Source organism: Thyridium curvatum, assembly GCF_004353045.1.
Source record: "Thyridium curvatum strain D216 chromosome Unknown NODE_10_length_634906_cov_78.760910, whole genome shotgun sequence".
In the NCBI taxonomy this organism is placed as follows: Eukaryota; Fungi; Ascomycota; class Sordariomycetes; order Thyridiales; family Thyridiaceae; genus Thyridium; species Thyridium curvatum.
In genome coordinates this window covers 120,832-134,590 of record NW_022156765.1, presented here as the reverse complement: position 1 = coordinate 134,590, position 13,759 = coordinate 120,832, and the positions used below count along the sequence as shown (strand labels likewise).

Below are 13,759 nucleotides of genomic sequence, written 5' to 3'. Positions count from 1 at the left end.
TAACTAAATCTGCTGTACCCACGGATGCACATGCTTCGACTTGAGTGACAGCGGAAGTGTGAAAATTCCCAGGTGCTCGGTTCGTCCCGTGCTAATGGCCATTCGGAAGCTCGGCTAGATACTTGGACGCATCCATTCATCTGAGGCTGCTTCATCGTATCGCAACCCTCACTCACTCCCATCCCATCCGTACTACTGAGACGAAGCTCCTCTACGAAGGCCAAGTGCGATTCGCGATCCCCCCAAAGCACAGCAGAGGACAGAGGCCAGAGACAAAGACACACAGGCCATGGCCGACACCGCGCCCTCAGCAGCTGGCACCTTGCCCGGCGCCGCGGCCGGCGACAGCATTCCCGCGCTGCAGCACCAGCAGACGGACGAGCTGCCCATCGAGGCCGCCAGCGAGGAGGGCGACTCGGACGAGTTCGACCCGCAAGAGGGCTTCGAGACGCGCTCGACGGGCTCGACGAGCGCCTGTTCGAGCGTCTTCGCCCACACCTACGAGCACGGCCGGCGGTACCACCACTTCAAGAACGGGCGCTACCCGATCCCCAACGACAACGACGAGCAGAGCCGCGAGGACATGAAGCACGCCATGATGCTCGAGCTCATGGACGGCAAGCTGTTCTACGCGCCCATCGGCGACACCCCGCAGATGATTCTCGACATCGGCACGGGGACCGGTGAGTTTTTCTGTCTGTCCGTCGCATTTTTCGGACTGGAGCCCGCTGATGAACGAATCTCCTGCGAAATAGGTATCTGGGCGATTGATGGTATGGTTTGACTTCCTCATGCGCACCCATCTTCTCTCGCTCCGCGCAAGGGATTGCTCATTGGCATGACCGTCTGCTAACCTGCGGCCGCTTGACTCAACTCAACAGTCGGCGACAGGTATCCCAGCGCCCGCGTGCGCGGCATAGATCTCGCGCCCATCCAGCCCGGCTGGCTGCCTCCGAACGTCGACTTTCTCGTCGACGACTGCGAGAAGGACTTTCTCACAGAGGACTGCGACCTCGTCCATTTCCGCTTCATGGGTATCATCATGAAGCGGCCCGCCGTCATACTGGAGAATGCATACAGGTGAGGCTGCTTTTTCTCAACCACCTTTACCCTTTCATTCAAACCTCCCCTGGTCTCTCCTTCTTCTTCGTCTCAATCGCCTCACCGCCGGCACTCTCGCCCCATGCCTTTCGTTCTCTGCTCTCTGGCCTGACAGGCACGCCCCCCAAAAAGGTCCCTCCGGCCAGGCGGCTACATCGAGTTCCAGGAGCTCTGCGCCGAGCCCCTCTGCGACGACGACACCATGCCCCCCAACGACCCAGTCAAGCTCATGTACGACACGGCCATCCGCGCCTTCGCCCGCTTCGGCGCCAACGTGCTCATGGCCAAGGACCTCGAGCGGCCCCTGCGCGAGGCCGGCTTCGTCAACGTCCAGCGCGTCGTCAAGAAGGTGCCCATCGGCACCTGGGCCCGCGACAAGACCCTGCGCCTCATCGGCCTCTACCAGCGCACGGCCGTGCTCGACCTCATGCCCGCGCTCGCCGGCCGGCCCTTCGAGGGGCTCGGCATGACGCAGGTCGAGAGCCAGGTCCTGCTGGCGCACGCCCGGAGGGCGCTCAACGACGTGAGCGTGCACCGGTACTTTAACTACTACTTTTGGATCGCGCAGCGGCCGGGCGATTGAGAGCTGGCGGTGGTGCTCAGGGATCTAGTGGGATTCCGTTCTTGTGCTGTTTCTTCTCGTGCTTTTCGATTTGTGCCAGCGATTGCATGGTTTAGCGAACCGACGCTCTTCCGGGATGACGGTATTGGATTGGCTTGGACTGGGTGTCATCACGTCACGTCGTGTCACGTCATGTTACGAAAGGGAAATGTGCATCTTGTCTGCCGACATGGATTGTGTGTCGGGGAGGGTGGGATTGCAGGGCATGGGGCTGGATGGGGTCGCAAGACTGCCTTGGGCAGCCAGAAAATCACACTCGCAGGAGCCTCAAGGCTGTCTGCGGCATTTTCTTTTCGTTCTGGGCAGAAGCTCTGTCTCCCATGATGCCACGTTGATGATCCGGAGCCGCTCAGAACGGTGATCGTCAAGGCATGTGAGCCTGCATCGTACCAGCAGTTGAAATAACCAGTGAGCAGCTTGATGGAGCTGACAGAGACAAAGCTGCAGAGTTGCCACATCACACATACAGTCTCTTGCGCGCCCGATTTGTGCCCGCTTCTGAATATCATCACAACTTGCGACGTGTCCATGTCAGTTTTCCCAAACATATGTGACAAACAGGTTCAAAAAAGGCGGGCAAGTGGCGAATCAATAGGCATTTCTCCCCGGAGAACGGGTCTGTGGCGGATCTGGGCACTAATGATGCCAGCAAGTCAGGGACATGTTTGGAGGAGTTCTGCGGCAGCCTCGTCCGCGCACCAGGTAAGAACAGCCAAGGAGGAGTATGATGTGAACTATTGCGCGTCACATAACACGTATCTGGGGTTAATTGGAGTGATGAGATGGCGTGGCGGTTTCCTCTAGGTCTTTCGGGGATCTCGTCCGGGGCCTCAAGGCTAGACCTGAACCTGCCCACAAGGCAGATTTCGGGATGCAGGAAAGTGCAATTCTGCATCTCACGCTCTACGGGGACGGACCGACGACTCAGGCCTCACCCGGTGCTCCATCAGAGTCCCAATCCTCCTTCATAAGTCACTCTCACTACAGAACATTCCCACACTTCATTCCAATCTTCATATCGTTTGTCCCCGAACACCTCTTGAGATTTTTGACGATAGCACTCTGCGTTTCTTCATCCTACGGACTACGATCTCACCATCAAGATGCCTGAGCAGCAAGGATGGCTGGTAAAGCGTGATCAGAACGGCACAACCACCTACTACAATCCAACGGCCGGAGCCGTGGCTCCAATGGGGTTCAACCGAGAAGTCAAATTTCGAGCCACAGGCAGGCACTCAACCTTCGAGTATCACGGACCTGACGGAAGTCGGACCACCGACCGCGCTCTTGACCTTGCTACTAGGGTTGCAATGTCCAAGTGTGAGTGCTTCTTTGCCGAACCTTTGTTATTGGGTCCTGTTGACAAGTCGTAGAGTGTGGTATCACGACTGAGTCTTGAAGACTTGGAGGGGGTTCATGAGGGAGATAGGAGTCGAGTGGCCGGAATTAACATTAGAATCTTCAATGTACCTAGCTACCTACGTTAGATAGCAGATCGCAAACATTTGACCCCTCTCATAGTATGACTCTCCCTTGAAACGTGATAACTCCTAGTGCACCAAAGATTGAATTACAATTTGCATCATCAGTCAAACCTCCAGAAACTGCCCGTCATGTTCATGGTCACATGAGACGCGTAATCCCGTGCAACTGCTTTGAACTCCTCAAATCCCCCACCCCAAGGCCTGCCACTATATGTCATGACCCCGCCGTCCGAAAAGTACGCCGTTGCCACGAAATCATCATACTTGTTATACATCCCGAACAGGTCCTTGACCTTGCTGACGAACCGCCGAAACCAATCGCGCAAGCCCATCGCGAATATTGAAGATGAGATGCGAGAGGACTGCTTGATAGGAAGTCAGAAGAGTTGAGCGCTACAAAGATGGCGTCCACTGACCAGGGATTCTAGTAAGGAACCGAGGGCTGGTAGGGCTTTCGATAGCGTTGGGCTGTTGCAGGGAATGGGACAGCCGATTCCAGAGCAGTTCAAACAAAGGAATGTGTCTCGCCCTGGGCAATTCTGACGGGCACAAAAGGCAGGCAACACCTGGGGTCGATGCTCTCCTCGAGACGGAGACTCCAGCAATCTTTGTACTAATTCAGTAATCAACGGTTGCTTTTGCGAGGCAGACTTTGAAAAAGCACAAGAGGTACCCTTGCGAAGCTACGATAGTTCACTGGCTTCCCCGAGCTCCAGTTCATGCAGAGATCACCACCACGCAGAACAGCCCGCATATCGACATGACTCAACCCGCCTGCACAAGGCTTCACCAAAGCCGGGCGTCGTGGTGTGGGTCTCCTAAGTGAGTGACACATCAGATCTGCACTGAGGCAAAGTGCATTTCCATATTGGCCTTGTCCAAGCCAGCTGCCCAAGACTTGTTCGGCGAACGGAGATGGCTATCATTGATACCCGAAGAGGTGCCTCAGGGAGCTAGGCTTCAATCGCAACCGCAACCGACATATTACACCCCGCATGCTCTGCTCCTAGCCACCGCCCACGAAAAGCCGAGCAGCTCCCTATCCACACAATAGTGTAATCCTGCCACGGAAAGAAGTCATGTCTCTGTCACGGCGACAAGAAGCGAAGCTCGTCCCTCTGTTCCAGGAAGACCTGGAGAACCGGAGTGATGTTGTTACCTACTCCAGCGTCAACGAGGCTGAGAATCGGTCGTTCAAGGCTGTTTCCCCGCCCAACAGTCAGCACGCGGCCAAGCTCGCCCAACTTGCCATTGCCATTCAGAGCAAAGAGAAGCCAGAGCCGAGACCGAATAAGTGGTCCAGATATCTGCCCCAGCCGGTGTCGCGCCTCTTGCTCGGCGATGGCCATGAAGAGGCGAGCTCTCAACCCGCCCCAAGGCACACTGTGGCGACGCAGCAATACCTGTCATATCAGAGTTCGGATGGCCAGCAGGCCGACTTTCCTGAAGCAGGCCCGCATCACAGAAGGGCTCAGATGCCCTCCATGCCTCGCCATGAGCGCCAACCAGTCGATCAGCAGCGCCATCAACAGTGGACTCCGCAGCAGACGCAGCAGTATGCCACTGCTCAGAGCTATCATCAGCAAACATACTATCCGAACCATAGCCACACAGGCTATACACACCAGGAAACTGACTACATAGCTCATCGAGGGCCGGACACGGACGCCACTGCAGTTGGTGTTGTCGTTCAGCGTAGCCGGGATGCTTCCGACAAGGAGATCCCCCGTGTGACCCGCCACAGGACCGAAGACCGCACCGCTTACAAGGTCAGCCGCGGAGGGGGCTCGATGCAAGTGTCGGCTCCATTGGGCAGCAGCGAAGCCGGGCTGTTTGACGCCATTGCCGAAGCACATTCCGCGCGGCAGGATGGCGAGGTGGTATGTTACAATGCTACTGAAAAGCAATTTGCCGGGGCTGTGATACTAATTGCTTCATTACAGGTACAGGATCGGAACTCCAAGAGCCTGAGAAGGAGTCGGCTTTCCTGATGATAAAGCACTCGCCGAGTTTATAAGCAGTCATTCTCCCTTTATTGCAGTTTTAGTCTATCTGATGTAACCTCGTAATCCTGCAAGAGGCCTTCACGTCCCCAATGGTATCTCCGCTAAGTGTCCCGCTGCGTTGCGAGCCATTTCTCGTGCCCCTGCTTGTGCTTTTCCCACTCTTTGACCAGCTTCTTGCGCTTGCTCTTGGATATCTCATTCCCTGCCGCGTCTACGGTGGGTATGCCATCTTCGTCCCACTCCGAGTACTCACCATTAGTTCTGAACAGCATCTTCGGATCGACCTTAGAGCGCTCAAGCTGCTCTCGCTCCCTCTCCGCTTCTCTGGCTGCCTGTTCTAGCTTGGCCTTTGCCTTCGCGGTACTTGCCGACTCCCGTTCCGCGCGTGCCTCTATGAGAGACGCGTCTAGTGGCCGCACTAAAGCAGGCTGCGGGCTGGGGTCGTGAGGATTGGTGCGGTCCTCAAGACAGATGCCGAGGTTCCAAAGGTGTACATCGCGGAGCTGGTCGCACAAGGCGAGCAGGTCTTTTGCCGATGCTTGCTGTGCTGCGAGAGCCTTGATGTCGGTGCGGAACTGCTGCAGTACCTCGTTGTACGGCTTCGCAGTCTCACGAGCTGCTGTTGAGGCGCCAGTCGTGACTTCGTCGGCGAGCTTCGATAGAGTGTCATGGTCTACCAACTCAGAGCAAGCCAATGTCCGCACTTGGTCGCGCAGCCTAGATGCAGGGTAGATGTAGGGCTTTGCCGGCGCGGGGATGTCAAGACCCGACCATGCTATGCGATCCTGGTTGCCGAGATCTCCTTCGGCGTCCAGACCAAAGATTGTGACAATCCGCGTAACCCAGCGGGAAATCATGATAAGGGTGCGATCTGACAGTGTCTCTGCGGAGTTGGTCTCGGTGACAAGACCAGAGATGATTCTCATGACGGCCGAGGTATTGAAGGAATCGCAGAGTGCTGCATCGACACCGGCTTTCGCCTCTTCCAGGGAGGATTGTAAATCCTGGTCTGCCGCTCCAAGAGCGTTTGCAGCAGTCTCAGGCTTGTAGTGTTTCCAAACGTCGAGGCTCTTGAGAAAGAAGTTATTAAGCTTGTCTTCCCAGCTGGTCACGGACTTCATCAGCTCGTCTGTGACCTCGATACCATCTTGCCAAGGCATGAGGAGGAAGCAGATCCGGAGAGATCGTGCACTCCACTCCTTCCCGGAGAGCACATCTCGAACAGTTGTGTAGTTCTTCAGACTCTTGCTCATTTTCAATCCTCGGATTCTATGGTTACGTTAGCAACTCTAAAGCAAAGAAGTCGAAATTACAAGCATTCTATTACCTCAGTTGGCCCATGTGAATGAAGTAATTTGTCCACTGCACTGGGCAGCCCGGAGTAGACCAGTACGCCTCTGATTGTGCAAGCTCGTTATCATGATGGGGAAAGCGAAGATCGATGCCTCCAGAGTGGATGTCCATTGTCTCTCCGATCACTTCGGAGGCCATGGCCGAGCATTCAATGTGCCATCCTGGTCGCCCATGACCCCACGGGCTCGGCCAAGCCGGCTCGCCTGGCTTGCTTGCTTTCCAAAGCGCAAAATGATTCTCGCTGCGCTTCATGGACTGTCCTTTGGACAAAGAACCCTCGCCGTCCGCCTGAAGGATACGGTCATTCTTGTTCCATGGTTCCAGGCGAGAATACTGATGCCCGGCTTTCTCAAACGAGTCGATATCAAAATACACAGAGCCATCCGGGGTCGCATAGCCGAAGCCGTTGGCGATGATCTTGCGGATGAAGCGTATGATCTGAGGGACGTATTCAGTCACCCTCGTCAGTTGGTCCGGATGCAGGACATTCAGCGCATCCATGTCCTCGAAGAAACGGCGTTCGAACTTCTGCGAGAGTTTCATGTAAATCTCGTGGTAGCTGGGGTCCATCTCTGCGCCGTGCAGAAGATCGAGATATGGGAGCACAATATCGTCCGTCTTGGCGAAGAATGAGGACAGGTTTCCTGGGGCTTGAAGGGCCTCGACAGCCAGCTGTGCCGTCCCAATATGCGCTCTCAATAGCAGCTCGGTGATGGTGGGAGGTTGACTGTGACCTTGGTCGTGTTTTTCGGTCTCGCCCTCCGTCAGAGGAGGAGGCGGCTCGGCCACATCCTTGTATGCTTTGTTCACCGCTTCGGAGAAACCCTCTGGGCTCGTACCCGGAGGCAGAGACGGAAGATTCTTGCCGATGTAGTGCTGAAAAGCGGCTTTGGCTTGTGCTAGAACCGCATCGCTCACCGAGTCGTCCTCGGTAGCGTGCTCCTGTTTGAAGAGGTGAAGAAGGTGCTGCTGGCGGGCCCGAAGGATGATCTTGTCGTCAATGTCGGTCGTGTTCATGACAAGTTTGACACGAAAGCCAAAGTAGTCCTTCATGATGCGGCGGATGATGTCGGTCGAGACGTAGTTCTTCGCGTGGCCCAGGTGGGCATCCTCGTACACTGTCGGCCCGCAGGCGTACCACGTCACCACTTTCCCCGCCGGATCGACTGGGACGAAGTCATTCTTGGTTCTGGTGAGACTGTTGTAGATCTTCAGCTGGGGCAGTTGGGTGTCTGGCTGGGCCGTTGGGGGTGTCCATGGTGGCTGTTTGCGACCGTCGGAAGCCATCTTGTATCCGTGCAAGGGCTTGACCCTGAATCTGTCAGCATCAAAGTAAGGGACGTGAACAGAGGCTCGAATAAAATGACTATGGGAAAAATGAGAGAGCCGACTTGGCTGCCTGATAGTGCTGACGTGACTGATATCCGTCTCCTCCAGCCGATTGTGGTGATGGAAAGGTGAGGCTGGGATGAGTCGCATCCGGCAAATCTCTGGTAAAAATAATGTGGGTGGCTGGCCAGCTTTTTGATCAGCTGCCTTTTCAGAGCTGAGCCTTCTTCGGTTCTCAAAGCAGCGGGTCAGTAAACCCCGAAGCACTCGAGCAAACGACAGGCACAGGCGCCAATGATCAGTCGAGGTGGATGTGAAGAATGAAATGGTGGAGCGAACGTTGGATAGACTGCCCCCCAAACGTCATAAGCAACGACCTAGGTACTATATGTAGTGTCAAGCTGAGAGGAATGCCTGCATGGTGCAAGGCCGCCAGAAGAGTACATCGGATGGAAGTTACTCTCTCCGGAAAGGTTTGTTGAGGCCCAGACAGTCACTATACTTTGACTTAGATATTAAACGGGCAACGTGAATCAGTGCTACCAATGCATGTCTGCATTGTCCCAACATAAGTGCTGCAGCTACATTCCTCTGATCTACTTTGGCGATTTTCCATCTCACCTCGCCTTTCTGTCTTCCTCAAAGTCTGCAAGCACAGCTTCATGGATCTTGTGGTCTGTGATAACTTCCCAGCCCGTCAATGCAAGACCCTTGCCACATCTTACTGCGCTGTCAAATGCTTCCTTTGTTCCTGCTGCCGCCGTGAAGCTTGGGTGGTGTCCGCTTACATTGTCGGGACAAGGAATCCCGAAGAAGGCGTGAATACCGGGAAGCTGATAGGTAACATTGCCCATGTCTGTACTTGCGCTCATGGGCTCTGGCGTTTCATACCGGATCGACTCGCCGTAGTACGACATGATTTTTGTGTATCTCCTGTCGAGAGTGTGGTTGAGCCGGGTATCAAGATACGGCAGCTCTCTGTGATGATGTGCACTATGTTATCTCCTGCCATATGTCTCGAAAGTACAAAGGGTGCTACGTACTCTTCAAACTCAACCTTGCATCCCGTCGCCAGAGCGCCGCCCTTTGCGCAATCAATGACGCGTTCCAGGAGGAATTTTGCGCCATTGAAAGTCGGGCTTCGAACGCTGAACTGAACCTGGGTGTAAGGCGGAATCACGTTTCCGACTTTCTGGAAGTTCAAGATGCATTAGCATTCCGCTGGACCAAGTGCAGAACATGATACTCACTGGAACGTCTTGCAGACAGATATGGATCCTCTGTTCGGGGCGTATTTGCTGCCTCAACATAGAGACGTTGTTATACGCAGACACGACGGCGTCGAGCGCGTTGATCCCATCCCAGGGGTTGCCTCCTGCGTGCGCCGGCTTCCCGTAGAACTTTGCCACGACTGCTACGCGAGAAATAGTTGGCCATCCAGCTGTACCCGTATTCCCGGCCCCGTGCGACTTCTCCGGTCCCGGATGCGCCATCAAGCATACATCCGCCCCTTTGTAAGCGCCCGCGTTTAGGAGCTTGGTCTTGCCCGCGCCGCCCTCCTCGGCTGGCGTGCCGAGAAGACGAGCCCGGCCTGCCGCGCCGGTAGCTTTCAGCGCCGCACACAGAGACACATAGGCGACGATTGCGCTTACGGCGATGAGGTTGTGCCCACAGGCATGGCCGATGTCGGGGAGCGCATCGTACTCGGCGTTGAAAACGACTTCGCGTCCGCCGGTCCCATGGGAAAATGAGCTCTCGAAACTGGTACTGATACCGTATGCGTGCTCAACGACCTCGTGCCCCTGTGACTTGAGAAATGCGACTATTGTATCATGCGCGATCACCTCTTCATAGCAGAGCTCCGGGTTGTCGTATATCTAGAGCTCAAGGTTAGCGGTAAGTCTAAGCAGTGGCTGTGCGTGAGCACTTGCCCTCTTGTTCACGGCTCGGATGTCCTCCAGGCAGTTGGCAACAGCCTCGTCTATCGCAGACTTGACAGTCTCGTCCGGTTGGGATTCAACACCTTCCACAACCGCATTCTTGATTCCATTGATGCTGGCCTCGATCACTTCCACGGCGGTCATCTTGGCAACTTGCTCCCAGCGGAGTGTTGGATAGAGCAGAGATAAGTTGTCAAGACTTCACGGGATAAAGGTCTTGTTCCGAAAGGGGTCTGTAGGATAGGTGTCAAGCTATCGATATCGGTGGTCAATACCCGGAGATATCGATCAATGAGATGCATGCCTCACGGGAGCTCTTGAGTAGTGCCAGGAGGTTTAGATACCACCGAGACTCCGCTAAGAGGTTCAACGCTAAGAAACAGCCGATTTCCGAGCTGCCCCCGCTTCTCAGTTTGGTCCATGACACCTTGACTACTTCGTTAAGAGCTGCTCTCGCCTCGGATCTCGCAAACCATCCCAATCTTCTCCTCTTCCTTTCTTCATTCGAGTACCCACAGATATCGGCAAGCAAGGATTCGGGGAGATCCACCTGCTATTACCCAGTCTTGCGATGCACAGGGGCCGCGGTGCCCCACGTTCCCGGAATGGTAAGTCGCTGATGATTAACGAGGGCGAGCTACTGGATGCGTTTTACTGAGCAGGTTCGTGCAAGGCTGTTCCACTTGCCGCGAACGCAAGGTCAAGTGCGACGAGGTGCGTCCCGAGTGCCAGAGATGCCTGCGGGCTGGGCGACAGTGTGCATACCCGAGAGGGTTGAAGCCATCCCTGCAGAGCCGGGCGATATCTGCCTCATCTCCAGCCCAGAGTGGCGCATCAGCCAATGTGCCAGCGCCATTATCTCCACCAGGCGGTATAGCTTACCCTTCACCGTCAACTCGGTCAAGGGATGAAGATGGCGGCGTGGGTGGCAGTAACGCGCCGGTCGAGGAACAGGATGAGGTGACGAGGATCCTGCGCTACTACCAGGACCAGTACCTCACGTTCCTGACGACCAAGGCGCCTCAATGGTCCTTCATCGCAGGCGTTCTGGACCTAGGTCGGACCAACTCTGCGCTGATGAATCTGCTCATGGCCAACGTACAATACCAGGTTTCGAGCAGAGAGAAAAGAGCAGCCGATAGATTCCAAGCCCTCGAACACTACCAGACCGGGCTACAAGACTTTGTTAGTCTGGTCAGCTCGGATCAGTACGATCCCTTGACGATGCTTGGCACGCTTTTCCTCTTGGTGCAGTTCGAGATCCACCACGGAGAGCACGCCGAGGCTGTCCGCAACCACCTCGACGGGTTCAACTCGGCTGTCCTCACTTACGGAGATCAGCTGGTGCCGGGACTGCAGAACTACTTCAGCGTGCCCGACACTCCACAGACGGTCTCGACTCCGGACTCTGCGGGGGAGGTCAAGACGCGTTATACTAACGTGCTGAATCGGCTAGGTCTGTGGATGGCCTACATGGACGCGCTAGCGTCGACATGGGACCTGGGCGGCTCGGTCATGTCCACATTCCTCGACCGGTTTCCCGGGTCGCTTAACTCTATCTTTTGCGGATCGAGAGAAGTGGGCAAGGAGATCTGGGGTGCGAAGTATCCGGTTACCGAGGCCCTGGATGATCTCCAGAACAGACCCGCATTCGATCTGTATCACGAGGCGCACATCCTTCGGTACCAGGTCTCCCGGTACCGGTGGTCCGATAAGTCCGGACAAGAAGCCTCAGAGCTACGGCTCGCTATTACGAGTGGTTTCCAGCAGGTCACAGAGGTAAGACTCAGCGAGTAGTCATATTCATTTGCATGTTTTACTAACAGTAACATAGAAGTTTAGCACTCTGTTCGCTGTGGCCGTCAACTGGACAGATCCTGCAGCGTATACCTCACGAATAGTCCTGAACCTACGGTTTATCGTACCGTTCTTCTACGCCGTGCAGCTGGACTTTTACCGAGCCGCAAGCCCGGACCCGAATGGTGCCCTAACAACCCCTGAGGCTGCACAGTGCATATCCTCCATCCTTAACATTGCGACAATCGTTCATGAGAACGAGAGCTCCAACTCTCTGACTCGTCTAGCGTGGGCACTTTTTGTGGCGTGTGTCGAGACGCGCGAGTTGGTTCTGCAGAACTGGATACTCGAGAGATATGCTGCGTTGTCTGACTTTGGCGTTGCGCTATCTCGAGCCCATACTCTCCTCCAGGCCGTAGTAAAGCATCAACGCCTGACAGGAGAGGCTGTTGACTATCGCTCCTGGGTCAGATCCCGGTCAGAACTGGAGCCGTTTATGATTCATTAGTGGCAGCTTGTGCTGTGAGTGCTCTTAGTCGGCTTGTTGAGTATTGTTGTTTCGTAGATACCCCTTTTCATTCCTCTTTGTACTCGACTCTTCAAAGCTTTCTGCTGCTTTGTTGGCCAAACGAACATAACAAATGAAACCAATCAACCCTTCCAGAAAGCTTACACCCGTGGCACAATTCTGGAATACGTTGCTTGAAATGAGTCACTCCGCTTATCTTTCGGAAAGACGGGAACTTGATCCGGCTCTCACGCATGGTTGCCTCCAGGCGGTGCTTTTGCAGCCTAATTATCACTTGCATCGATCGGAGTATCTGAGCTACGGGCGTCTTCCGTACGCACGCAAATGGCTTACGAGATGCATAGACATCCGGTCATGTGGATGCTTGACTGCCTAAACACTCGCCGCGCAGTCTGCTGGTCCGCATTCCTGTGCTTCTCGGCAGACTTCATCACTACGCTAGAGCTGGAAACAAAAAGAAAAAGATCCCAAAATGGCTTTCAACCCCACTAGAGCCATCGTTCAGAATGAAGGCTGCGACTTGCATTACTGGTATCAGGGTAACGGTCCCCTGGTCACCTTTATCCCCGGCGGAAACGGCCACGGGCGGCAATTCAACCCCATCATCGCTGCGCTGTCGGACAGGTTCACCTGCGTCACCTTTGACCGACGCCAGATGTCTGCGAGCAAGGTAGAAGTCAACAAAAAGCTCAGCCCACCACAGCAGGCACGCGACGTGCGCGCTGTCATCCAAGCGCTGGGGTTCGGCAAGTCCATCATCTTTGGCAGCAGCAGCGGAGGGATCTTTGCCCTTCAGTTCGCGCACGACTTTCCCAACATGGTGGACCACTTGATCTCCCACGAGGCGCCTACTGCGACCCTCCTGCCGGACGCTTCCGAGGTCTTTGAGTGGATGCTGCATCTGATGGAGGTGTACGAGACGCAGGGACTAGATCAGGCAGCTCGTGAATTTCGCGCGGAGCTTATCGGGTATGACGACGAAGGAGTCCCCAAGACGGCGCCACCCGAGCCGGAGAATCCTAGGAACTTCTGGGATAACGAGTTTCCGATCCTCATAGGCTTTACACCCAACCTGTGGCGTCTCAAAGAGAACAGAGTGAGCATTGGGGTCATGAGGGCTGTTCGCTGTAAGGAGGCATTCTTTGCGAGGACAACAGTGGAGCAGGCCAAGATCCTCGACTGTCCGCATGCTGTGGTTCCGGGTCATCATCAAGGCTTCGAGGTCGAGACTGAGGCATTCGTCCCTTATCTCTTGGACATGCTTGACACGCTTGAGAAGAAGAGGAGTGGTGGTGTTTAGAGAGGGGTGGTCAAATTCTGATCTCGGCCAGACAGAACGAAAGGCCGACACTTTTCTTCAGACTCTATCCTGCAACTACACGTTCTTGAGAGGCATTTGATACTCTCATATCATTTGAACCTTTCCCTTCGCTCGTGAGATAGGTTCTTGCCCCTGTATCTCGGAAGTCGGAAGTCGGCAAAGAGCCGAGTATCGCCTGTTCTTGGCAGACATTTCCCCAGACCCACGATCACCACTGATAACGCGGGGAGGCTCGAAGGGAATTCGTTATCCAGGCGCCGCCACTAGATAGAATTGC

General features: G+C 55.1%; 5 protein-coding genes across 5 annotated transcripts; 4 read left to right on the top strand and 1 right to left on the bottom strand.

Moving 5' to 3' along the window:
- Positions 1-289: 289 nt before the first annotated feature.
- On the top strand, positions 290-1,684 carry E0L32_002456 (uncharacterized protein; the record flags this gene model as incomplete). Its single annotated transcript, XM_031136647.1, has 3 exons — positions 290-755; positions 882-1,080; positions 1,234-1,684. The coding sequence occupies 3 exons, from the start codon at positions 290-292 to the stop codon at positions 1,682-1,684; spliced, it is 1,116 nt and encodes a 371-aa protein (XP_031000310.1).
- A 2,602-nt stretch (positions 1,685-4,286) lies between these two features.
- On the top strand, positions 4,287-5,198 carry E0L32_002455 (uncharacterized protein; the record flags this gene model as incomplete). Its single annotated transcript, XM_031136646.1, has 2 exons — positions 4,287-5,087; positions 5,151-5,198. The coding sequence occupies 2 exons, from the start codon at positions 4,287-4,289 to the stop codon at positions 5,196-5,198; spliced, it is 849 nt and encodes a 282-aa protein (XP_031000309.1).
- Positions 5,199-5,314: 116 nt separating this feature from the next.
- Positions 5,315-9,979, bottom strand: E0L32_002454 (uncharacterized protein; the record flags this gene model as incomplete). The annotated part of the gene is made up of 6 exons (XM_031136645.1): positions 5,315-6,482; positions 6,541-7,878; positions 8,517-8,873; positions 8,939-9,087; positions 9,146-9,772; positions 9,839-9,979. The coding sequence occupies 6 exons, from the start codon at positions 9,977-9,979 to the stop codon at positions 5,315-5,317; spliced, it is 3,780 nt and encodes a 1,259-aa protein (XP_031000308.1).
- Positions 9,980-10,131: 152 nt separating this feature from the next.
- E0L32_002453 (uncharacterized protein) lies at positions 10,132-12,140 on the top strand (the record flags this gene model as incomplete). The annotated part of the gene is made up of 3 exons (XM_031136644.1): positions 10,132-10,443; positions 10,628-11,614; positions 11,670-12,140. The coding sequence occupies 3 exons, from the start codon at positions 10,132-10,134 to the stop codon at positions 12,138-12,140; spliced, it is 1,770 nt and encodes a 589-aa protein (XP_031000307.1).
- A 493-nt stretch (positions 12,141-12,633) lies between these two features.
- Positions 12,634-13,461, top strand: E0L32_002452 (uncharacterized protein; the record flags this gene model as incomplete). Its single annotated transcript, XM_031136643.1, has 1 exon — positions 12,634-13,461. The coding sequence occupies one exon, from the start codon at positions 12,634-12,636 to the stop codon at positions 13,459-13,461; it is 828 nt and encodes a 275-aa protein (XP_031000306.1).
- Positions 13,462-13,759: the final 298 nt, after the last annotated feature.